The sequence below is a fragment of the Piliocolobus tephrosceles genome, chromosome 8, assembly GCF_002776525.5.
Source record: "Piliocolobus tephrosceles isolate RC106 chromosome 8, ASM277652v3, whole genome shotgun sequence".
Lineage (NCBI taxonomy): Eukaryota > Metazoa > Chordata > Mammalia > Primates > Cercopithecidae > Piliocolobus > Piliocolobus tephrosceles.
Window position 1 is genome coordinate 73,795,356 of NC_045441.1, and position 25,492 is coordinate 73,820,847.

Here is a 25,492-nt window from a genome sequence, read left to right on the forward strand (position 1 = left end):
TACCTTCAGGCGGACGTCTCCGTCCTGCAAGGCTCTCCCAAGCCACTTGGTGGCTCAAAATGGACCTCGGACCCGCGCAGGATTTCTGGCCGAGGGAGGTAAAGAGGAGACAAGGGCACTTACCCCAGAGAGGCCATGAGAGTGAGGGAAGCGGGTCTCAGGTCCTGGTCCGTCTGCGGTGTGGAAGCAGGAGGAGGTTCCTCAATCCTTAGAGGCCTGAGGAGGGGTCTCCTCCCGGGTTTCGGCACCATCTGTCTTGTTTTTCTAAGACCAGCCGAGCGGGCGCAAAAGAACCAGCGGGTAGGCAAGTGTAACAGCAAAACTGCACATTTATTTTGGTAACCTAAGGTGTGCGGGAGAAGTCTGTCGGCCTCTGGCGAAGGAGGCCGGCAGAGTCCCCCCGTGGGGCTCTCGGACGGACTTCCCACAGTCCCGACATCCCGACAGGACTGGGGCTGTGAGAGGGCCGCAGGGCTGTGAGAAGGCCGCCGGGCTGTGAGAAGGCCGCCGGGCTGTGAGAAGGCCGCGTGGCTCAATGGCGGAGAGCAGCTTTTCTAGGAGTGGGAGGGCAATAGGTGGGGCATGGGCGTGTCAGGGGCGTTCCGCAGGTGCGACCAGGTAAATCTTGGTCTCTTCGGATTGACGTCACCTGGCGCATGCCCAGTTGGTCTGCACCCTCCCTGGGCGCCGGCTGCATTTTCGCGCGCGCGGGAAGAGTTGGTGGTGAAGAAGAACCCGGAAGTGCACCATCTTGCCTCCGTTCGTCCAAACAATTTTAACTAAAATTATCATTGTATCTGACTTCCTATTTCTCCGTAGGACCTCCTAGCTCTTAAAGATACAAGTATCTCATCTGCTTTCAGCCTGGATTTACATGGCTAGTAATTTAAAATCATTTGGTTGGGAAGGGTGGTAGGTGAGACTCTAAATTTTGTACATAGTGTCTGTGGCTAGGTTTTTATAGCTCCTGAGATCATGTAGTCAAACTTTATCCTTTTTAATATGTGGAGAAAACTACCTGGAAGGATTGTATGACTTGTCCAAGGCCATATAGCTAGTTAATGGTTGAAACGGGATGGAAACCCAGAATGACACTTAATTCCTAGCCTAATTTTTTCCCTATTAAATCATTAGAGCCACTTAAAACATTTTGTTATCTCGTCCCTCTATATTATTAGTTTGTACAGAAATAAAGTAAAAATAAAACTGAAGGGATGCAGCATCCTTCATAAAGCTACATACTCTTATTTAACTTCCTTGTTAGCTTCTGCATTTTTAATATCTTGCAACAAATATTCCAGTGCTTGTTCCTTCATCTTTCTATTTTATCGTATGTAAATTACCCTTTCAGATGAAATCATAAGGCACTGGTTTGATATATAATTTCTAGGTTAAGAAAGTACTAATTCTATATGTAAACATATGTTAGTTTCTTTCCAGTGTTTGACTTCCAACATGGCCTTCAGTGCACTTATCAGGTAATATCCCACTGAATTAAAGTATGGTAGAGAGGCCTAGGTGTTGGACAAAAACAAGATCATGACACTTCTGCAAAATTATAAATTTAAAATAGTTTTGAAAAATATTCTGGCTAATTTATTCCTGTATGGTACATATGGCATGCACTGAGGACTGTCAGGAGGCACAGCCCAAGTGTGTTACCTTGGTTGAGTCACATTATGGTGGAACCATGTTTCCTTATTGCAAAGCAAGAGGTTGAGTCTGATTGACTTCTAAGACTCATTAAATTTGTTTTTTTGTTTTTCATAACGATCACTTTTTATTATGAAATATTTATTACTTTTCTATAACTTAATTTTTTTCCTAAGGTAGCCAGTTATAAATGTAGGTCATCTTTTACATAAGTAATGCATATTACTATGAACTATTCAAAATTTTTACCAGAATATTATTCCTAATACTGTTTAAATTTAAAAGCTGAGTGTCTTTTTTTTTGCTTATGTTGAAATTCTATAAATAAAGTACCATATTAGAGGCTTTTCAAATTTGAAATAGAAAACCCTTCTCCTAGTGATCATAATAATGGAAATCTTTGCTCATAATTCAGACCATCTCAAAAAATGTCACTGGACTTTGTAATTTTCTCTTTTTGAATTTTAATATGATCTAACACCTATTAATATTTCATGAAGTTATGACTATATTATTTTAATCTTGAAAAATAAATCATGAAAAATAGATGCATGTATATGTGCATGAGGATGGAAAAAATTGAAAATATAAAATTATATATTCTGCCTCAGTCTTTGGTATGTAAAAGTGAGAGCTTTCTCATTATGACTGATTAACTTTATAGTCAAATTATGGAGATTACAGAGCTGATAAAGAAAACAAAAGATAAAACATAGAATGCAATAAGATGAAGTTCCTAGAAAATATAGATTAATTTTTAATGATAGTTATATCTCCTATTATTACATGGCTCGAACTGCTCATTGGGTGGTTGACTGGTTGGCTTCATTGCCTTTACAAGGTTAAAAAGGCTGAATTGCTATTCTTTGTGGAAACATCATATCCCATGGGGAATAATTACAACTAATAAGTAGCTGAAAGCAGAACTATGAATCGAGTTAATGCTTCATTCTTTTTTCCCTTGTAGGATATCTTATTTGAAAAGAAGGTAAGCATCACGTGCTTTGATTACTACGAATTACTCTAAAAACTTGCATTATCAGATCAGCATTATAATTCATATTAGAAGATTAAGTGTGACTAAATAAAAAAGCTTAGTTCTTTTAAAATGAGCCACTCTATTCTGAGGCAGCCATCTGATTTCTTTTATACTACCATATTCAATGCAAGTTGGAAAATTTGGAAAAAGTAGGAAATATTGAATGTGATTCCAGGAGTGATTTTAGAAATCAGTCATAAGCAAACCACATAGTTGTTTGCTTACTTTGATGTGCTTCCTTTATTCTAAGCATGTATCTGACATCAGCCACATCAGGTCCTCCATTTTGGGGGGTGTTCCTAGTGTTGGCTAGCTTAGGCAGAGGGTTCCCAGCTAAGAGACAGAGTTTAGAGTCATCCCCTGCTGCCAGACAATTGACTTTGAGCTCATTCTGCTTATTGTAAAGAAAAGGCAGCCTGATGATGACAACCAGACCATGTGGCAAAGGAATCTGGCCAGTAAGATTGAATGGGCCTTAGCACAATAGGCAATCATCAGCTTGCTGAGGAGTCCTGTCCTGGACATGCATTTCTTAAAAGAAAGAGTTTGGAACATCTGAACTTTGTTCAATGAGCTGCTTATTTAACATCAGGAAATTTACACTATCGTTGCATAAAATAATAGGAGTTAACCAAACCTGTAGTGCACCATGTTTTATTAAATTGTACATGTTCAGATATACCATTATGTTATGGACCATTAAGAAAGGAAAAAAAATGGCTGGGCATGGTGGCTCACGCCTGTAATCCCAGCACTTTGGGAGGCCGAGGTGGGTGGATCACGAGGTCAGAAGAACGAGATCATCCTGGCCAACATGCTGAAACCGCATCTCTACTAAAAATACAAAAAAGTTAGCTGGGGTGGTGGCGCATGACTGTAGTCCCAGCTACTTGGGAAGCTGAGGCAGGAGAATCACTTGAACCCAGGAGGCAGAGGTTGCAGTGAGCCAAGATCGCCGCTGCACTCCAGCCTGGCGATAGAGCGAGACTCTGTTTAAAAAAAAAGAAAGGAAAAAAGCCCTTGCCAACTTAACTACAATACAGTGTCTTCTTATTAATTGCAATTTTTACTTTATACATATGGAAAGAAGTTTTTAGATATTTTGGATGTAGATTTTAAAATCCTGTATCACTTTCATATATACATATAAGGGAATATGTAAGCAAAATAACTTGGTTATTTCTAAAACTTTTTCACATCACAGTCTAAATCAAGCTTGTTCAACTTGCTGCCTGCAAGGCTGCTTGCGGCCCAGGACGACTTTGAATGTGGACCAACACAAATTTATAAACCTTTTAAAAACGTTATAAAACTTATGCATGGAATTTTTTTTTTTTTTGGCTCATTAGCTATCGTTAGTATTAGTGTATTTTATGTGTGGCCCAAGGCAATTCTTCTTCCAATGTGGCACAGGGAAGCCAAAAGATTAGACATCCCTGGTAAATCTTCTGAATCATTTTTTGTCTGAGTTGTTGATGTCCTTGTTTTTCCACATAATACTGACCTCTATGCCAGCAAAAGCATTGGTGATGAAGCATGTCTTAAGAATGTTCTGGAATTTTCTTCCATTTCATTCTCTAAGTTATGAAGTGCATGTGCAAAAAGCAACTACTTTGTCATGACTGAACCTGATCAACAGCTATTATAAGACTCATTCTGATTTCAGAGTTGTTAAAATGAGGAAGAAGGTGCATCTTAGAATTAGTAAAATATGGTATAAGTCAAATGTTTTCCTTTGCCTAGTAAAGGAGCATTTAATATTATTATATTATTGAGCTTTGATGTGTTATGTAGAAGAGAAGCAGCAGAAATTCTAAAAGTCCATTGAAAATATTTATTTTCTTCTTTTAACTGGCATCTATATATTATATATGTATTTTTGATGGGCTGTCTATTTTATTTAACTATGCTGAAATTTAATAATATTTTGTTAGCTGGCTCTTGATAGGTATAAATTTGCCTAGAATAATTTAATAGAGAGAGCAAAACCTCCATAAATGTGCAAGGTAAAATTTCTTAGAGAGTGTTCCAGTTGGTTATATACTGAATACAATTCGAAATGCTATATTTCACTGTGTGTTAATATCATATTTCATTATTGATTCAGTGTGAACGCAAGATTTGTGAATGTGAGAAGGGAGATCCAGGTGATCCAGGGCCTCCTGTGAGTATATTTCTACTTTGAACTTAAGTCAGAAAGTCCTAGCAATGATAGCTCTACTGGCTCTTGAAAACATCGGGGCTATTTTGCACTGTTGAAAAGCAATTGTTTGGAAATGGCAGCAAAAATGGAAATGCTCCTTCTTTCTTTTATTTCTAAAGGGACGCATTCTATCCTTAGAAATAAGCCTGGGATTTTACTGACCTGAACTGAGGGCAGGAGTGTTTTGAAGTTGTTCCCACAAAGGACATTTATGTCCCTCCTCGTAAAATAAAGCCAGAATTTCTCAATGGTGAACTGAATACAGAAAAAGCTAATACAAATAATCGTGCTTTAAGCAAAGCTTTATCCCACTAGAAACAAGAAGCATAAGCCTCTCTGAAAGTTAAATGTTGGCTTCACATGAATGCAGCAGTGCAGTAGCAACACCGTGTGGCCTCATGGACAGGAAGCTGGTTGCAATGCTTTGGGGGATTAGGGTGAGTTCTGTGAAATGGAAGTAAGCATGTGGCAACCAAAAATAAATGGCAGGATTTACTATGATGATTCATCATTTGATAAGAGAACCCAGGAAGGAGTGCTTTCTTTATATTCTGGCCTAATAACTTGTAGGTGCCATGTCTGTACTGGGAAGGCATTTGAAATGACATCTAGATCACCGGAAATGCTGAGCAGTTTTTTAACATTTATCTTCATGAAGCATTCACGTGCTTATTCAGTCTTCTATTTATTTGTGTAATTACAAATATCATCCTTAGGGTTCAGAAGAAGCCCTGTGGAGAGTCTCACAAAATGCGTGGATAAAAATTTTCAACTAATGCTTGTATTTGGGGCCAGGAGGGGAATGTGTATTGTGAATGTATTAGAAGGTGACAAATTTTACCTTGAGACTCGGATCCAAAGCCTACACTTTTTCAAACCATCCTACCAATCAAGGGATCTTTTTCTCCTCAAATGCAAAGTTAGATGCATTATATGATAATGGGGCAGCCAGTAGAAGCTGACTTTGGCTAAAGCAAAGGTTTAGCCATCCCTTCATATAAAGTCTTCGTTTATCCCCATTACACCAAGAAATGGCCAGGGTAAGGAATATTTCTTTATATTTTAAAATGAACAGTAAGAAAGCTCAGCTTTCTTGCTAAACACCTGACAATTTTTTCACGTTCTTGTCACATTTTAGGGATAAGCCACAGAATATGTCATTTAACATTTATTGAGTACCCCCAACACCAGTTCTCAGAAAAGCAAGCTTTTTGGTTGATTAGGAACAGGAAAACAAAATGCTTTTCTGGAACAGGATTACAGAGCTCCTTTCTCCCATCTTTTGAGATTGTCTCCTGGATATCAGAACCTCTTTGACCAAAGGTGAGCAAGCTGGCCTGGTCCTTTTAAAAGTGAGTGACAGAGGGGAATTGTAGAAGTGACCCACAATGAAGAGAGGCTGGGAACAACTCCTATCCTTCGGCCTGTTGCAGCTACTCTTTTAAATCTTTGCATGAGTTTGATTTTGTTTTCAAAACTGCTGAGAAGTAATTGTTTTGGGAAGAAGTAATTGGTAGGAAGACAGAAACATTATTCTCTTTTGAGCAAATCTAGAAAATCTGCCAATTCACGACAGTGGTTTTCCCAGTGTAGAAAAAGGGAGAAGAAAGTTGAATTTCTGCTTGGCAGGTAAAGGTTTTACAGTTCACCCTCATTCTAGGAGACAAAACTGATCAGAAATTATTATAAAGTATAGAAAACAATAGAATACCTACTTAAAATAATATTTTTTCCCTTTGCCTTCAGGGTACACATGGAAACCCAGGTATCAAAGGTGAGCGAGGACCAAAAGGAAACCCGGTAAATGAATAAACAGCTTTTCTTTAAACCAGCATATCTCCTAGATTTGTTTTTTAAAACAACAATTTTAAAAATAAAAAGCATTGTAGTATATGGCAAACATCTGACAACTTTTGTGAAGAATACAGATGTCCACTTCCTATATTATCTATCTTATTTCTGTTAGCTTGTATTCACAAATTCTGAGTAACATATGAACATTTTAGTCAGTAAGTTTATGAAACCTGGGGACATCAAATAAACAGAAACTAGTACTTAAAGGATAGCAGCCCATCTTATTTAGGACAGTGTTTCATTAACTGCTAATATGTGTTCCATATCAGATTGACATTGGCACTTGTGCTTTTAATGGGTCTACTTTTAATGAATAATTGACTGACAGTAATAATAGAAAAGCCACCAGATGGTTTCTCACTCCCAGAGCATCTTCAAGTACTTCTCCAATTCTTTTCTCTGTGTACCTACCCCCTCCCCACAAAAAAAAAAAAAAAAAAAAAAAAAAAAAAAAAAAAAAAATCCTAGGCTTCTAAAGAAAACATTCACCTGTTCAGATCATTGTTAGGATTTTGGTTCCAAGTTCAAGAACAACAGCAGGAATCACAAAGAGAAAAGTAGATATAACTATGTGAAAATTTAAGGCAAAATTCTGTGTAATGAAAAAATAATAATTAAAGAAAAGGAAGTGATATGCTTTGGTTGTGTCCTTACTCAAATCTCATCTTGAATTGTATGTAGCTCCCATAATTCCCACATGTGGTGGGAGGTAATTAAATCATGGGGAGGTGGGTCTTTCCCATGCTGTTCTCGTGATCGTGAATACGTCTCATGAGATCTGATGGTTTTATAAGGGGAAGTTCCCCTACATATACTCTTTTGCCTGTCACCATGTAAGATGTGGCTTTGTTCCTCCTTCACCTTCCTCCATGATTGTGAGGCCTCCCCAGCACTGTGGAACTGTGAGGCCATTAAACCTCTTTCTTTTATAAACTACCCAGTCTCAGGTGTGTCTTTGTTAGCAGCATGAGAATGGCCTAATATAAGGAGGGAATATTAAAGAAAGAGAAATATCAGGGAATATTTGCATCAAATGTAATGGACATTGGCTTAATTTCTGTAGCACATTGAGTTAATTTCTGAACACAATTTTCAAGAGAGGAAACAAAACTAGTAAAGAAAAAAGTAAAAGCACATTTAATTTCATTAGGTAATAAAATAAATTTAAATAGAGAGAATGAGATATCCTTTAGTAGTGATACTTATGAGGATTATTTTTTTTCTTGGTTTTCTAGTTCACATCGTTTGTTTTTGTGTGTGTTTTGAAGTTTAAAAACATTTCTTTCATTATAGCAATTAACATAGCAATATTAAAACAATAATAACTAATTATAGTAATGTGGCAGCGAAACTGGTTTGCTTTTCATTGCAGGTAACTTGACACAAATAGTTTGGGAGCAATACATAAGAGGCACTCAAGTACTAACAAAGTTAACTATTAAAAATTAACTCATAAATGAACTCTAAAACAGCCCTATTAGAAAATTTTTAGGGAAGTAATGAAAAAAAATCATAAGTTAAATGCATAAAAGTATTTTTGGCAATTGTCTGCTTGTCAAGGAAAGGGAATATAGCAACCTTGGATAGCTTTACAACAGACACACACATGCACAACCAAACAACCCTTTACTCACTCATCTTATATACGTTCAAACCGATGCCATCATGTCTTCTTTTTGTTGTGTTAAATACCCATTAGAAATGTATGTTCATGTTTTATTTCTTTGGTTTGTAATTTTGTGCCACATAATATAATTTCTTAAATCTTGCTGAAATCAAGCAATTACTCTTGAGGACATTTTGGAAAACATTCCAAAGCTCCTTAGAGAAAAACCAGAGTGACTGGCTCCAAGTGAGTATAATGCTGTATTTGAGAACAATGGCTGTGTTGTTCAACCGGGATGTGGCGTAAGCTGTGAAAATGTACCTGGATCCTGCACCCTACACATCTGGCTTCACTCTAAAGGACGAAGTTTATCTGAGTTGCTATTTTTTTTTTTTTTTTTTTGCCTAGATTGCATGGGCAAAATGTCAATGGGAAAGACTAAAGATGTTACCTAATTGGGCTAAGCTATTAATCTTCTGTATAATGCATTTTATTGAGCAACCAGTCACTCTTCAGGGTTGTGGAATTTTGACTGTTTTTTGTTTGTCACAGGGCGATGCTCAAAAAGGAGAAGCTGGAGAAAGAGGTCCTGGGGTATGTACACAACTGGGATGCCTTCCTGAGAAAGTGATCCTAGGTTACTGATTTTGTGGTTGACCATTTTGACCCCTGTAGTGCAAGTGCAAAAGTGATTTCTATCTACCCTGTGCTCTTGATGGCTCAGGAAGGCAATCAGAAAGATATGATCTTAGAATTGGAAATGTGGGGAGAAAATACTCAGCTCAACAGGAGTGAAAACGGGAGCAGGAGTGTTCAACCCTATCAAATTCTCTGATGCTTAATTTGACATTGGTGAAAGGCTCCAATGAGAAAAGTATTTGCTTTATTTCTTATGTTTTTAAAGATAAGGAATAAGTTAGAATTTCAGGAGCATAAGAACTACATGGTCTAAACTATGCTTTTTTAATCCAATTCCACAGACATAATAAAATGTATCATTCTATTTGATTTCTTATCCCCCAAATTAGAAGATAGTAGATATTGCCCAAGAACTAATTACAGTATGTTTCTTATTTTGCACTTTTCTGAGCATTGCAGTAAGTGTATCAAATAGCAGAGATGTGTACAGTGAATAAAAAGAAGACCATATGACATTGCCGCTCTCTGCTTGTTCCCCTGGATGTGCCCTGGATTTAGACCCAAAGATGTTAAAAACTGTTCTCTTGGTATTTTTAATCAACTTCATTAAAAAATCTGATAGAAACTTTGGTAATGTCAACAAAAAATCTGAAATGTGTGTTACTCATTCAGGAAACATTTCTTAGGTATCTTCTATGTATAAAGCATACGAGTATGTAAAATAAAACTAAGATAAAATAATTGTATTTTAAAATAGCTTATTATCTCATAGGAAACAATTCTACATTCATCTATTCCTCATTGACCACACACCTGGAAGTTTTATTTCCTTCATGAAGTTTCCTTTTGTAAAAAAAAGTCAGTCTAGGCAAAGTGACTCATACGTGTAATACCAGCACTTTGGGAGGCCTAGGTGGCCTTAAGTGATTAAGGCCACTTGTTCGAGACCAGCCTGAGCAACGTAGTGAGACCTTCTCTCTACAAATAAATAAATAAATAAATAGATAATACTATTAATAAAAAAGTCATGCATAGAACAAAATTTTGTAGTCTGACTCACATGTAACTGCAATAATAGCTTATTTATTAAATAGGTTTCTTCAGCTGTCTAAATACATCTGACAATTTTATTTCCATACTTGAAAAATATACCTGTATGAAAGACAAAAAAATCCCATTTGAAGAGAACTTGCTGCTGCTTAGAGTTGCTAATTTCCCAGGCCATGTAATACTCATTATTGTATTTCTTGAAGGGCAATGGGCAGTAACACAGTAGAAAAGCCTGTACAGGATTCACAAGGGTGACACACAGAAGACAGCAGAAGTGCTGGCCCCTTATTTAGTGTGAGATAAAAGACAGTAGCTTAAAGGTCACTGTCTCATCAGGGCTGATAAAGGAATCTGTCATGTCCTTGATGTTATATATTTTAGACTGAATTTGAAAGGAGGACCATAATGGATACAAATATTTACACACATTTTAAAGGCCATTACCTCAGCTCATTTTCAAAGCCAATTTCTTTCAGAGTCTCTGTGAAACATTTTTAGCTGCAATAGTTCATAGTTTAAAAGTCAATATAACAGTTTTGAAGGGACCATTACAGGCCATCACTTCTACAATGACTTTCAGTGTACACTATCGCCTCTAGTTTTGGGCCAAAGGGCAAGAAAATGGATATGAAAAAATACCTGAAACAGAGAATAAAATGTGATAAAGGGAAAACAGATTATTTTCTTCTCCTCAGTAAATGCACATTTCTCCAAGCACAAAGAGAAATGAAACAGTTTACATTTCTATGGTCTAATTTTCCAGGTGGTATAGATGTGTTTTTGTTATATCTTGTAATTGAAAAATACCTAACCCTTATTCTAACTCTGCCTTAGAGTATCATATTTTACTTTTTCTTCTCTTTTTAAATTAGGGAATTCCTGGGTACAAGGGTGACAAGGTAAGTTGGTAACAACAAATAGATAGACCAGAATTTCAAAAAGAAAAACAGAAACAGAAATGTACTTATGAACTTAATAAAAGTTATTTTCTTTGTTTTTGTAAGTCTGGATTCCCTCATTCCTTAGTTAACATAAAACAGTAATAGAACTTAACATGTGGATGTGTGTTATAGGGATGGATTCCTGAGATTAGAATCCAGCCTCCTTCAGCTTTGCAAACATGAATTATTTTAATAGGGAACCCCGGTTTATAAGCCATGCAGCACAGGTATGCAGGCTAAAAGTTTCTTTACACAAACAGATTCAGCAATACTGCAAGTAGGTTGCTCCCTTGGTGCTTAACTTCCTATGAAAACCTAGACACCAACCAAATCCTCTCCCAGGGGAAAGAGAGGATTTATCCTGGTTAAGCAGTGAAGAGCCACTGACTTCATTGAATTAGGCAACGGGGTAGAGCTCTCAGGAGAGTAAATTTGGCAAACAAGCAAACTAAAGGTATGGGTTGGTAGATGATTTGATGATTATTTGTGAGTTACAAGTTAGGATACCAAACTGCTTTTAAAGGGTTTAACAAGTTGTACTGGGGCTCAGGAGCCTCTGAGAGTGCTCACTGGTTCATTGATAAATCTGTCCCACAGTTCTCATTATTATCAGATTTTCTATCTGAATCAGAACATGCACCTATCATCCATTCCGTCCTACAGGGCTACCACCCTCAGGCATGGGAGAGAGGCTGGAACTTTAGAGGGTCCAGCTCTGAGTCTCCTCTGGCCTCCCTACTTCCCATGGAGCCAGGAGTCTGCAGGAAGTCTGTGCTTCCTTCTCCTGGATCATACATTGGGTAGCCAAGACCCCAAAAGGCCTGCTGCTGGGAGGGCATACAAAAACCTCCTTTCCATATCCAACATCTTTCTAGGCTGCAGGGGGAGCCAAATGATAGCTGTTTGTTGGGGCAGGAGAGGTCATATAGGGGGCTTTGTTGTGCTGCCGGGGGCGTCTTCACATGTGTGCTCATGCTCTTCTTGCTTTGGAAGGAGTTGGAGGTGGGAAGTGAAGTGGGGGCCAGGCTGCAGGGGTCTATGTCTGGCAGGGACCTCTGAGGGATTCACAAGTCTTTTAATTCTTTATTTCTTTTGAAGACGTATTTGTTAAAGAAGGAAGCCAGAACATTATTAGTTTAGTTATAACTTTCAACTATTTAGACACATGGTATGTGGGCTTCCACTTACACTCTTGCCCTGGGCCCTGCAAATATTAGGGGTGAGCCTACATGCAAGCCAATAAATATATCCTAATTGTTGAAAATGTTAGGCCTCCAAGGGGAAGAGTGTAAGAAATCCCATGATTCTACATTTAGCAGCCTTAAGAACTTGGGTAACTCAACGTCTTGGAGTATCTGTTTCTTCAACTGGATGGATAAAATTTGTATAGGCCTGCCTAATTTACAGAGCGATTGGAGAACCAAAAGTAGGCGTGACAATGTATTCCAAAATGTTGGCTTGTCTACAAATGTAAATGCCACTATGAAGAGGAAAGGAACAAATATTAGTATGGGAAAACAAAAATTTTCACAGTTGTAAAATTATCAACTGTGTATATAGTTGAGGAAAATTATGGGTGCCTTCCTCCTCCATTTTGATTTATATGGTGAGGTAGTTATCAACACAAGGAAGCTTTATACATCTATTTTTTGAAAAGATTCATTTTACTTTCTGGAGAATTATTGATTCACTGGAAGAGTTCTCACTTGGAAAATACAAGCTGTCAGAGCAAAGTGACCCTGAACCATCGACATTCAAACCAGAATTTCACCAGGAGCAGCAGCATCAGAAAATAGAGGCTGAGAACAGAGCTGATCTGTTTATGGCTTTCTGAAGTACTCGCTCTCTGAAACTATGTAGTTGTGGCCATTCCACAGGGATTAATGAGCCTACCAAAAAGGAAAACGCCTTTGCAGAGGCAAATAACATGAATACAATATTTTCATTGATGGCAATCTGTGCCCTGCAAAAAACAAATGCTGTTCCTCAGGCCCCTATAGCTAACAAATCTGTCTGGACAAATGGAATGTAAATTCTAGCCAAAAGCATTTTGAGTGTATTTATGGTACTTTTCTGTTTTATATTTTGGTGGTTGACTCATTTTATTCCCATCCAAAATTATTAAATTAATTGCTTTCGAATTGATTCTTCAAAAGTGATTTTCCATTTGCATTCAGAAATAAACATTCAACTTGTTCTAAGTGAAAGCTCAGTTTTTCCTGGGTCAGTTTGACTCACAAAAGGATGTGAAGAGAGAACAGATTGCATTTGATCAGAGGCATAGCTGGCTCTAAAAGTCACACCTCCCTCTTCCCTGCTTCTGATGCCTGGAAGAGCCCAGGCAGTACCCTAGGCAGAAATGTTGGGTTAATGGAAAGTGACTTGCAGCCTGTAACTGTGTGCCTTGTTCAGCTACGGGTAACTGATAAGAACATGCACTTGAGAGCCTAACAGACTCAAGTCTGTGGTCATGAACAAAGTATGTAATCTATCTGAGCCTCATTTTGCTTATCTGTGAGCGGAGATATGTATATATACCTCACAAGGCCGCTATGGGGATTAGCAATAATGTAAAGGCTATGGCACACACTTCACACCCATAATTGGAAGTTACAATTGTGATTTCCCTCCGTAGAGCACTGCTATTAAAACTGTGGTCTGCAAGCTGGTTGCCAGTCTGTGAATGGTTTGTTGCTATTCTGCAGCAAGATAAAGCTTCCACCAGCATATAAATCCACTATATCACTATGTATACTGTTTAAAGTTCAGCTGACATTTATTTTTCATAGCAAGACTTCCTTGATGAAGGAAGCAATGCGTTGATTTACATTTGAATGCAATTTCCTTATGTCATTGTGTAGTGGCACTTCCAGTAACACACCCTAGAGCAGTACAGAGGCAGAATAAAGTAGAAGCAGCAGAAGCTAGTGTTGAGAGCACTGGACTAGGAGTCATTGGGTAGCCTGTACATTTAAGTAAATCATTTGACATCTCCAATTGTGTTTCCTTATCTTGAAAGTGAGAATTGAATTGAGGATCAAAATAACGATATATATATAAAAGCATTTTGAAAACTCTAAATTGATTTATAAATGAGATAATATTACTATGATTATGAAACTTTAGTCATTTTTCTGACTGTCACCTTTTAGTTCTAATTATTAGAAGCTTCAAAAGTCTGATCTAATGAATTAGTATTCAGAGGTCCCAATTCTCATTCTACTTGAGGAAACTAACCTTTTAAAAACATTTATTTTTATTTAAAAATTTTAATTGACAAATCTAAAAAGTTCATATTTATTGTCTTGTATAAAATATAATTTGATAAATGTATACATTATAAAATGGCTAAATAGAGCTAATTAACATGTGCATCACCTCACATAATGATCAGGTTTTGTGGTGAGAATGCTTAAAATCTACCCTTTTAGTGATTTTCAATACAAGACGTTGTTATTAATGATAGTCATAGTGTTGAACAATAGATCTCTTGAACTTATTGCTCCTATCTAACCAGTTTTGTATCCTTTGACCAACATTTCCTAAGTTTCCACCCATTCCCCCTGGCAACCACCCTTCTACTCTGTGCTTCTGTGAGTTCAAATTTGTTAGATCACACATATAAGTGAGATCATGCCATATTTGTCTTTCTGTTCCTGGCTTATTTCACTTAACATAATGTCTTCCAGGTTCAGGTTCCTCTATGTTGTTACAAATGACAGGATTTCTTTCTTAAAGGCTAAATAATATTCCCTTGTATACCACATTCTCTTTACTTAACCTTCTTAATTACAAATTTTTAGTCTATAAAATTGGATTAATATTTATCTCAGACAGTTAATGTCAGATTAACTGAGATAAAATATGATACACTATCACTGATAAACTCTAAAGCACAACTCAAATGTTTTTTCAGCAATATTCTAGGGAAGACGGGTAAGTAGAGCATAATAATGAAAAATATGTAGCATGCTTGCTGCCAAGTCCCGCTCTCCTACAGCAGACTTCGCTAACTCATCATGGCACCTGTTCCCACTAACTCACGATGCAATCTCATCTCAGAACCTTTCTCTCACAGTTCTCCAGGTGAACACTACTGGGTGATCAAGGTTGGTACTCAGGCTGAAGCATGGTGTTCTTGAAAAAAATAGGAATTCCAAGTTAGAGTATCTGGGTTCAGACTCTGATTCTTTTACTTACTAGCTATTTGATAGAGGGAAGTTATCTTGTTGAGTTTAAATGTTCTCAATTATAAAATAAGAATGATAAAGCTCATCTCCTTGGGCCGTTATGTGGATTCAGTTAAACCACATATGCAAAGGGCCTCTAATATGTGGTTAGATGCTAGGTTTCTTTTCTTCTAGTTTCATCTGTTTCTTAAAAATGTCAAACCTTATTACATTGTTCCTGATTTGTTCCTGTCAAGTTAAGGATGACTCATGGGTAAAAATAATCAGATTTCAATGCCCATACAACCCACAGTATTGAGGCTAAGATTGTGTAGAAAGCAGCAGAGTGCTTATGTTACAAGAGTGCTGGGAATTTAAAAAACAAACAAACAAACAAACAAACAAACATTCTTAATAGTGAATGACTGCAAGTGTTCTCTTATTTATTTCACTTATTTATTTTTTAGGGTGAACGTGGGGAATGTGGTAAACCAGGAATAAAAGGTGACAAAGTAAGGAACATGTTTTTAAAATGCTTACAGCTGTGATCCCTTTTGGGTTGCGTTTCCTTAAGGGGAAATTCCTGGGCTGAATTATGGTGATCTCACTACTAGAGTTGGAATCAATGGCTCAATTTTTCACATCTGTAAAACATGTGGTAGAAAACAAAGTGATGCCTGACTCAATAATAGAGCCCCCAAATGCCTTTCTTATGGACCATTAAGACTTCATTTTGTGACACCCTGACCTTGGAGGCCACACCTCCTGAATGTTACGGTAAAAAGAATTATTTAACCAGCAAAGTTAATTAAAGCTGCAGTTGGGTCAGAGTAGAATTGCTTTCCAGATGCAAACACTGAAAACAGGCACTTTCCAAACTAGTGTGAAGAACTCTGAAATAAGTCAGTGAAATAGTTATAAACAGTGTGGTGCAACTAGACATAGAGATTTGGACTTTTGAAATGTAGACACAGACAATTGGATAGATATTCACCTTTATTTAAAAAATAAATATAGGCTGGACACAGTGGCTAACACCTGTAATCCCAGCACTTTAGGAGGCTGAGGTGGGCGGATCACCTGAGGTCAGGAGTTCAAGACCAGCCTGATCAATATGGTGAAACCCCCATCTCTACTAAAAATACAAAAATTAGCCAGGCAGGGTGGTGTGCACCTGTAGTACCAGCTACTCAGGAGGCTGAGACAAGAAAATTGCTTGAACCCAGGAGGTGGAGGTTGCAGTGAGCGGAGATCATGCCACTGCACTCCAGCCTGGGTGACAGAGTGACCCATCTCAAAAATAAATAAGTAAATAAATAGATAAATAAATAGAAAGCACTTAAATTTGGAAAAAATTTTAAGGATGTTAAATAGTTCCTCAAAAGGCCAAATATATACAGAAAGTATATTTGAAACATGATGTTAAAGGGTCCAAAAAAGTGCAGAGTAAAAATAAATAGTTTTCATTATATTAAGAACTATTAACATCATGCCACCAAGATACCACACTTTTTCAGTTTCTATGTTATAATTCTGGAAGGGAGTCAAGGAGAGAAAATGAGGCAGAAGGTTAGGAGAAGACGGTGAGATAATCACATTGGCCCATGGAAGTAAACACTTTAAATAGATTGAGACTTTCTGAATGCTTTTAAACTACTGTAGAGTTAAAGGTCAGGTGGATCTGCAAAAGGTAGGCTTAGTAATTATCTCTAGTCAAAATGGAAAATGTGAAAATAAATAGATTCTTCCTGGAGTATAACTGAACATGCAAGATGGACCTAGATATTGGAAATACAGAAAAAGGGACACACATAGACTAGAATAGAAATGAAAGTCAAACAATATCTGGGAAAACTAGATGAAATTAAAATGGTTGACAAAGGATATCGTATTTCATTGATTGAGATGTCAGGGATTGTTAAATGTCCCATTATTTTCCATGCCAAAAAGGAATAACGAAAAAAAAAAAAAAACCCACTGCCAATTATAAATGTAAGGTGCAACTGATTGTAAAATATACCCCAATGTCAGAGATATAAAAACGTGAAAAAATGTGTCTTAGAGCCGGTGAGATATCGTGTCCTTGACACAGAGAGTTTATACAAGTTTATTTAGAAAAACATATGAGCAACATGAAGAGATATAGAAGTGGAAATTAAAATGGCTAATAAATAAGAAAAAATATCCTAATACAGTGGCAATCAGATAAGTGAAATTAATACATTAAAATATTCGGCCAAGGTGGAAGGATCACTTGAGTCCAGGAGTTTGAGACCAGCCTGGGCAACATAGTGAGGCCCCGTCTCTACAAAAAATTTAAAAATTAGCTGGGCATGTGCCTATAATTCTAGATACTTGGGAAGCTGAGGTGGGAAGATTTCTTGAGTCCAGGGGATTGAGGCTGCATTGAGCTGTCATTGTGCCACTGTACTGCAGTTAGGTTAACAGAGTGAAACCCTGTCTCAAAAGAAACAAAATAGGCTGGGCATGGTGGCTTATGCCTGTAATCCCAGCACTTTGGGAGGCCAAGGTGGGTGGATCATCAGAGGTCAGGAGTTTGAGACAAGCCTGGCCAGCAAGGTGAAACCCCATCTCTACTAAAAATACAAAAATTAGCCAGGCATGGTGGTGCACACCTGTAATTTCAGCTACTCAGGAGGCAGGAGAATCGCTTGAACCCAGGAGGCAGAGGTTGCAGTGAGCCGAGATTGTGCCATTGCATTCCAGCCTAGGCGACAGAGTAAGACTCCATCTCAAAAACAAAACCAAACCAACAATAAAATAATAAAATATTATATCAGCAGCGTGGGCAATTCAGGAGGCTGAGGTGGGAGGATTGCTTGAGCCTGGGAGGTAGAGGCTGCAGTGAGCTATTCCAGCCTGGGCAACAAAGCAAGACCCTGTCTCAAACAACAACAACAACAAAAATACCAACAACCAAAACCAAACACACAAAAGTATTATATTACCTATCAAATTAGCAAACAGTGAAGTAATTTATAATACTAATTGTTGATGGGGAGCCCACAAGATGAAGATACACTCTCTTATATTCAGGTAGTGGGAATGATTAACAAACAAATTCTATGGAGGAAGTTTCTCTCTCTTTATTTCTGTATATGGCATGTGAGACAAAAGAGAGCCAGCGAGCCTTAAATGTGCTTATGGTCTCTGCTTCCGTCATCCTCTTCTAGGAGACTATTCTTAGGAGTGAATCAGAAGTTGGACAGAGATTTATACATAAAGATGTTCACTATAATATTACTTAGGTCAAAACTAGGGAAATGAGTAAATAAATTATGGTAGTTCCCTATTCTTGTATATTATCTGTTTACTATGAGTTTTTAATGACGTGGAAAAAGGAAAAGTATTTTCAATACAATATAAGGCCAAATAGGTAGGACACAAAATCAGACATACACTTTGATCACATAATTTGAAGAGAAATATATTGGGAATAAAACTGGACGAAAATATGCCTAAAATGTTAACAGCATTTGCCTCTGTGTGATTTTTCAAATTGTTTATTTACATGTTTCTATGATTGTCAAAGTGTGTCAATAGTTAACAGGTTATACTTTGATAAGCAAAAAAAAAAAAAAAAAAGTGGAAATCTGGGGAAATAAAAACTAGACCATGTTCTCCCTCACAAAATAAATTTTAAAGGGTTTCCTGGCTATGGGACAGAATGAAATATTTTCTATTAGAAGAGTATTGACTATAAACAGTGTTTTGCCAAGTTCAATGTTTTGAAGATGAGCAAAAGAGTGATCTAGAGATCATGGAAATGCACTACATTGTTAATTTAACTGACATTACCCTTTTGGAAGGAAATAATATTCCAGGAAGTTTATAGATTCATTTACAATGAATCTTATAAAATAAAATAATTTCTTTACTCTAACCAAAATGACCAAAATGTCAATATGTAGGCAAGGTACTTACATCTAAAATTGTATTTTCATGGAGATTGTTTACTGAAGGAAAGTTTGACACTCCTGCCCCTTGGCTTGTTGATTAGGATTATTTCAATTTCTTGCCTTTGATGTTAAGATAACAAGGGAAGATGGCAATTACTGAGAACACATTTCCTTCCCTCCTACCTAAAATCACTGCACATTGAAGATGTATATTTAGAGAGACTTATTTTCAATTTTTTTCCACAGGGATCCCCAGGACCATATGGACCAAAGGGACCCAGAGGAATTCAGGTAAGGGGGTTAAAACCAAATCTAAGTTTGGATTAGAATCACCTGGGGAGCTTTTAAAACATCCCCTTACCCACTTGCACCCTCTGTCAATTAAATCAGAATGTCTAGGGATTGAAGCCAGGCATTAATACTGTTTGAGATCCCCAGATGATTCCAATGTGCAACAAATTTTGGAAACAATTTCCCTAATGTTTTCATTAACTTAACTAAAACTCCCTAAAGATAGGTACCATCAGGCAAGTATTAGTGAGTAGCTAAGGAGATGAAGTTAAAAACTTCAGAGTCTGGAAAGACAGAAAGTCAAAGTGGCTAAAAACAGGATGTAACTATTTTTGCACTGCTACTATAATGTAGTTGGAAAAGTTATGCATTTAATCTAAATCACAGTATTTATATTGTTCTATAACCATAGATAATGTTCTATAATATGGACTGATTCTCTAAGGCATTTAAGTTAGACATCCATAGATTTCAGAAAATAATTTGAATCTTTTCCTAGCCTAGGAACTTACCTCTTCCAAAGTTATAGTGGTGCTCTATGTGAGGAGTTAATTTCAGTATTTCAAAAAGCCTACAGAAAATTATAATTTTACCCAGAATTTCCTGGACACCATCTAGTTAACCACTAACTTCTTTGCTTTAGCCTGGCAATGTCAGAGCCAGGCAGTAATTCTGGTTATCACAAATTCATTGGAAGCTCTAACTTCAGTTACATATGCCTTAGATATTTTAAAAAGAAGATGCTTAGTTGGCAAAATATTTTTTTGAAAGGAGTCAAGAATGTTGGAATAACATTGGAAACACAGGTTTAGTAAACAAACATCTCGTTAATTAAATATTTGTTCTTAGCATAAGTGCTATTTTAGAAGCTACTTATTTGACGCAGGAAATTTTATCTCATCCTACTTCTCAATTGAATGTGATTTCAATTAAGCTCTGAGTTACACAGTCTAACTTCTAATGCCAGGATCTCTAGGGACCCTAAAGAATGATTCATTCCTGCTGGCCTTTTGTACACAGAACTAATTCTTGGTTTTCATCCTGGAGCAGGGAATTAGTGGACCTCCAGGAGACCCAGGCCCAAAGGGGTTTCAAGGCAATAAGGTAATCTTACCCTTTGATTAAAGACAGACAGAGTGTGTTTCCCCTAGTGCACTATGGTAATGTATGTTTTATTAGGTAAAAGTCAATGGATTCTTTGAGGAAGTACCTTTGGAAATGCATAATAATCTGCAGATGTATACAGAGCATCAAGTCCAAGTGCATTCAGGAAGTTGGCAGCATACCTTTATCATTTATTATTATATTATTCAAAGGGAGGCATTATTAACTATAAGCCATTATCTAGAATCTTTGCTGTGTTTCCTTCTTACTCCTGACTTTTATTATTTTATGGTTCATTGGAAACCAAAAAGCAATAACAAGTGACACAATTCAAACCATTCTATTTCTCAAATGTAATGCCACCTCAATATACAGTTTATAGGGGAAGGAAATTTACAATTGTTATACCAACAGAAATCAAGCCTTTTTTAATTACAGGGAATTCTCAACCATCAGCACCATGCTTGTAATATCAGTCCACAGAAAACCAGCCAAGACAGATAGGGAGGGGTTGAATACAAGCCATGCAGAACAAAAAGATGCAGATGGGAGGGATCTTTAAAAGCCTAGTTATAAGGCTCTCTTTTCCAATGAGAGTGACCATTAATTTGCTAAAACAAGCCTTTTTAGTTCCTTTTTAACTCTCCTCAATGTTTAGTAAATTTCACGGACATAATCCAGTAAATGGTGTCGACTTAGTGATTTGAGTGGTATGGAATTTGTGGCAGTAATAAAAGCAGAAGATGCCATCCTCAGCTGACCCTAAAGAAAGCCAGCTTTTTAAGGGTGATATTAAACTGAGGTGTAGGGAGCAGTTGGGCTACTTGAGAGAGAGGAAAGAGAGTGACAAGTATAGTATTTTTATTGAGATAATGACAGCGTGTGATTTACCAGGCCACTTTTAATTGGCAAATTAAAATAGAATGGGCTTCTCAGCAGGCATGTGCTTAGGCTGCATCTGGGGAAACTGTCTTCTTCACTTCTTGCCTACGATTAATTATCTCTGGGGAAAGAAATGGCCTTGTTGAATATTGATGAGCAGAAGTTTTCATAAAATTGCATTGGCTACAGGTACAATCCTACAGTAATTTACAGTAAGAAAAAAATATATTTTGACAGACCACACAATTTTTAGAATTACTTGATTACCTAAGATGATAATTTTCATGTTTGTGAAAAAGAGGCTTAAAGTCAGGGATCAGAGCTGGGGTTTGCAGTAGTGATAGAAGTATAGAATGTTTGAGCCACTAGAGATGTTAGAGATCATACTGGCTTAGCATTTTCATTTTGGAAATGAGAAATAAAGCCTGGAGATCAAATGGCTTGCCTGAAGCAGAGTCCCAGCGAGGTCCCATCATCTGTAGAGGGCACTGAGGTGGTGCTGGCCTGGAAATAGTGCCTGTAGCTTTGGGTGATGCAGGTTGTGGCTGGCAGTTGTGGTGGTATGGTAGGGAATGGTCCATAAAAAGGTGCTCCTCCTCCTCCTTCCTCCTTCTCTTCTTCTCTCTCTTTTTTGGAGATAGGATGTTGCTCTGTTGCCCTAGCTGGAGTACAGTGGCATGATCATAACCAACTGTACCTTGAATTCCTGGGCTCAAGCAATTCTCCTGCCTCAGCCTTCAAAATAGCTAGGACTAGAGGCACACACCACTGTGTCTGACTAAATTGTAAATTTTTTTTTTTTGGTAGAGATGGGCTCTCGCTTTGTTGCCCAGTTGAGTCTGGAATGCCTGGCCTCAAGGGATCCTCCTGCCTTGGACTCCCAAAGTGCTGAGATTACAAGTGTGAGCCACCATACCTGGCTCAATTCTTTATGTCTAATTGTGTTATCACTTAGGGTTAAAAATTATTTCAATAAAATTTAGCTTTTAATTTCAACAGTGCATTAATTTTTAATAATGCGTCAAGTGTGTTTTGGGGGGTTGGTTATAATTTTTCTGACATAATAGCACTTTGTGGTTGACTTTTACAGCATAATCATAAAAGGAGTCATTTTTCCAAAAGCATTTGAGCACTTCATCAACTTCCCAAGGGCCTCTCTTTTATAAAATATACATGACATAAAATTGCCACTTAAGTTTTAATCACAAAGTTAACCGCCAAGTGAACAAAGTTCATTGCCAATTGAAAAGCTGTCAATTTCTAGGGGATGTTGGGAATTGCTGGGAGTCTATGAAGTGGGCATGAGTTTCCCCTTTCCCCTCTAGCCATAGTTCTGGTTTAAGGTCCTGACTTTCTTACTTTGACACTATTACTAACTTCTATATAATTTCTACTACTCTTTGGATCTGTTAGCTGGAGATTCATGTCATATTGATCATTAGCTATTTTTTTCATTTTATACATTTATTAGTATACTGTCGTAAAAGTCAGTATTCAGGGAATGATTTCATCTTGCCTCCCAGAAGGTACTGTACTTTGAAGACATAATAAGCTATTTTTGTTCCTCAATCTGGAAATAGTATTTTATAGTGACATTTACTTTTATCCATTATCATCTTATTAGACAATTTTAAAATAAGCTGCTTTTGCAATTTGTGTAAGGAAACCCTCTAAAATTCAGTAATTCTGTATTCTCTAATGGGCACAAGGAAGGTTATTTATTTTGAAACTTCTATAGTAGTTAACATTTATTTTTTGTATATTTATTATGTATAGGTAAAGTTTTAAATACTCATTTAATACTAATACCACCTTTTGAGACATGATCTATTCTTATTTCTGTTGTACAGATTAGTCTACTAAGGCACAAAGAGTTTAAGCAATGGGTCCAAGGCTACAGAGCTAGTAAGGGACAAACTGAAGATTGAAACCCAGAAGTCTGCTCTTAGCTACCGTATTATATTTATCCCTTTAGGAAAAATTGCTGAATTTCCTGAATATTTGGCCTGAAATAAATGCATTTCTTTCTGACAGTATGTAAAGTTCTATCTGTCTTGCCTTCTGGTGAACTCTGGCTAGGGACAACAGTTTGTTGAAAGGTGCATTTCTACTGGGTTTTAATGTTCATCCGAAAGTGCAGGAAAAAGGAAGGGAATATCTTGGGAGAAAGAAAACAGTAATGCTAATTGTGCATTTTCAAATATTGTATTTCATATAAGACCTTAAAATAGAAACCTTTAGACTTGTTACATTTGCAAAGATTCCATGAGAGGTTCTGGATAGGGCCTGCGTATGTCTATGAATTTACGAATGGTCTTTCTCTTGAATTACACTCACTTTCTGTTGCTTTAGGGATTGACTTTTCTTCATTAAAGGGTTTTCAGAAAAGGTGGCCAAAGAACAAAAGGAAAAAAAATAACGTGTTAAATCAGGAAAAAATGTGCTCCTGGCCCAGTTTCACAGATTATTTCTGTCAATAATACTTTCTACATGTAAAGTAGCTCCTAGTCTGCCCTGAATGACTTTGTTGCCTTAGCAACAAAACATAGATATTTCTCAGAAAGAAGCCTTAGCTCAGAGTCCACCTCAGCCTCTACCACACATGAAGGTCATCTCGTGCCATTCACAAGAACATCTCGGCCAGGCACGGTGGCTCACACCTGTAATTCCAGCACTTTGGGAGGCCGAGGTAGGTGGATCAAGAGGTCAGGAGTTCAAGACTCAAGACCAGCCTGGCCAAGATGGTGAAACCCTGTCTCTACTGAAAGTACAAAAATTAGCTGGGCATGGTAGTGGGCACCTGTGATCCCAGCTACTTGGGAGGCTGAGACAGAGAGTTGCTTGAACCCGGGAGGCAGAGGTTGCAGTGAGCTGAGATTGCACCACTGCACTCCAGCCTGGGCGACAGAGTGAGACTCTGTCTCAAAAAAAAAAAAAAAAAAAAAAAAAAGGGAACATCTCAATAGTCTCTGCAATCATTTAGAATTGTAATCACACAGGTGCCCAAGACGCCTTATCCCTGAGACCAAATTGAAATTGTGACTCAGGAGAGAGCACTGTGCTCTGAGGAAAGACTGAACCCCTAAAAACACAATACCACTGCCTTCCATGGGGCTGTCATGGTGGCTCAGGTTGCAATCACATCTCACCCTTGAAAAAGGCCTTTAATTACTAGGAAGAATGGCTTATGATTGGTAGGCCTTTCAAGTCACAGAGGACAAGTTACCAAAACTAATTTTGAACAAATCAACACAGTGGAACACTGGGTTTGCCCAGCCTATATTAGGTAATTTTTGCCATTTTCTTGATGTCTTTCTGAGGTTATCTCTGAAGGGCATTTCCTTCTGAAATCTCATGCAAATCCACTCTTTCCAAGACTCTCTTTGTGCCTTGGGAGGAGGGACTGCACAGTGGCATGTGCAGGAAGCAGCTGGTGACATTTCGAAGTATCCCAGTGTTAGAGCTTCAAGGCCTAAAGGGCACAAGGAGATATCCCTGATGTTTTTTTTTTTTTTTTTCCAAAGGGAAAGTACCATATGCTAATCCTCAAACAGTTAAAAAATACTGCAATATTATATATTTATCTTAAAAGATGAATTGCCTCCCTTCTCCTAACTCCTTCCACTGTTCTACTCTAGGACATTCATAATCCTGCAGGATATTTGTCCTAAGTGTTTTTTCTTGCTGTACAGTCAAGTGTAAGAAACTTAGCATTCTTTTACCTATGATACTTTGTCTTACTTTATGTTCAATTTGAGCTTCTGCGATATTAAGAAAAATCCATAGAGAAATAGCACTAGACCGGTCCAGTTTAACAAATGGATATGGTCAGGGTAAATGGCTCAAACATTCATCCAAAATGGACAAAAGACCTACTATTAGTGAATGAACTACAACTATGTTTGAAGAGAAGTTCATTGCATGAAGGGTGATAAGGGTAGTACTTGAAACATTTAGTTCACCCTAAAGTTTGCACCACATCACAGTTTTTGGATACCCTACTTTTCTGAATCCTGCTCTGTCAAGTTTCCATCCCAGTTTTTGAGGTTCCCAAGCAAAGGATATATTTTTCAGGTTAATGATATACTAATGAGGAGATTAAGTAAACAATAGCTAGATGTACAGACCCTGAACTTAAAAC

The 25,492-nt window shown here is 37.4% G+C and overlaps 1 protein-coding gene across 1 annotated transcript in view; it reads left to right on the forward strand.

The window, feature by feature from the left end:
• The window catches only part of COL28A1 (collagen type XXVIII alpha 1 chain), a 179,295-nt gene that overhangs the window by 16,558 nt on the left and 137,245 nt on the right, over window positions 1–25,492 (forward strand). The window contains exons 4-11 of the mRNA XM_023224880.3: window positions 2,621–2,641; window positions 4,800–4,856; window positions 6,642–6,695; window positions 8,908–8,949; window positions 10,917–10,943; window positions 15,622–15,666; window positions 19,321–19,365; window positions 20,416–20,469. Of these exons, the coding sequence (XP_023080648.2) occupies window positions 2,621–2,641; window positions 4,800–4,856; window positions 6,642–6,695; window positions 8,908–8,949; window positions 10,917–10,943; window positions 15,622–15,666; window positions 19,321–19,365; window positions 20,416–20,469 (345 nt within the window). The remainder of the gene's footprint in view (window positions 1–2,620; window positions 2,642–4,799; window positions 4,857–6,641; window positions 6,696–8,907; window positions 8,950–10,916; window positions 10,944–15,621; window positions 15,667–19,320; window positions 19,366–20,415; window positions 20,470–25,492) is intronic.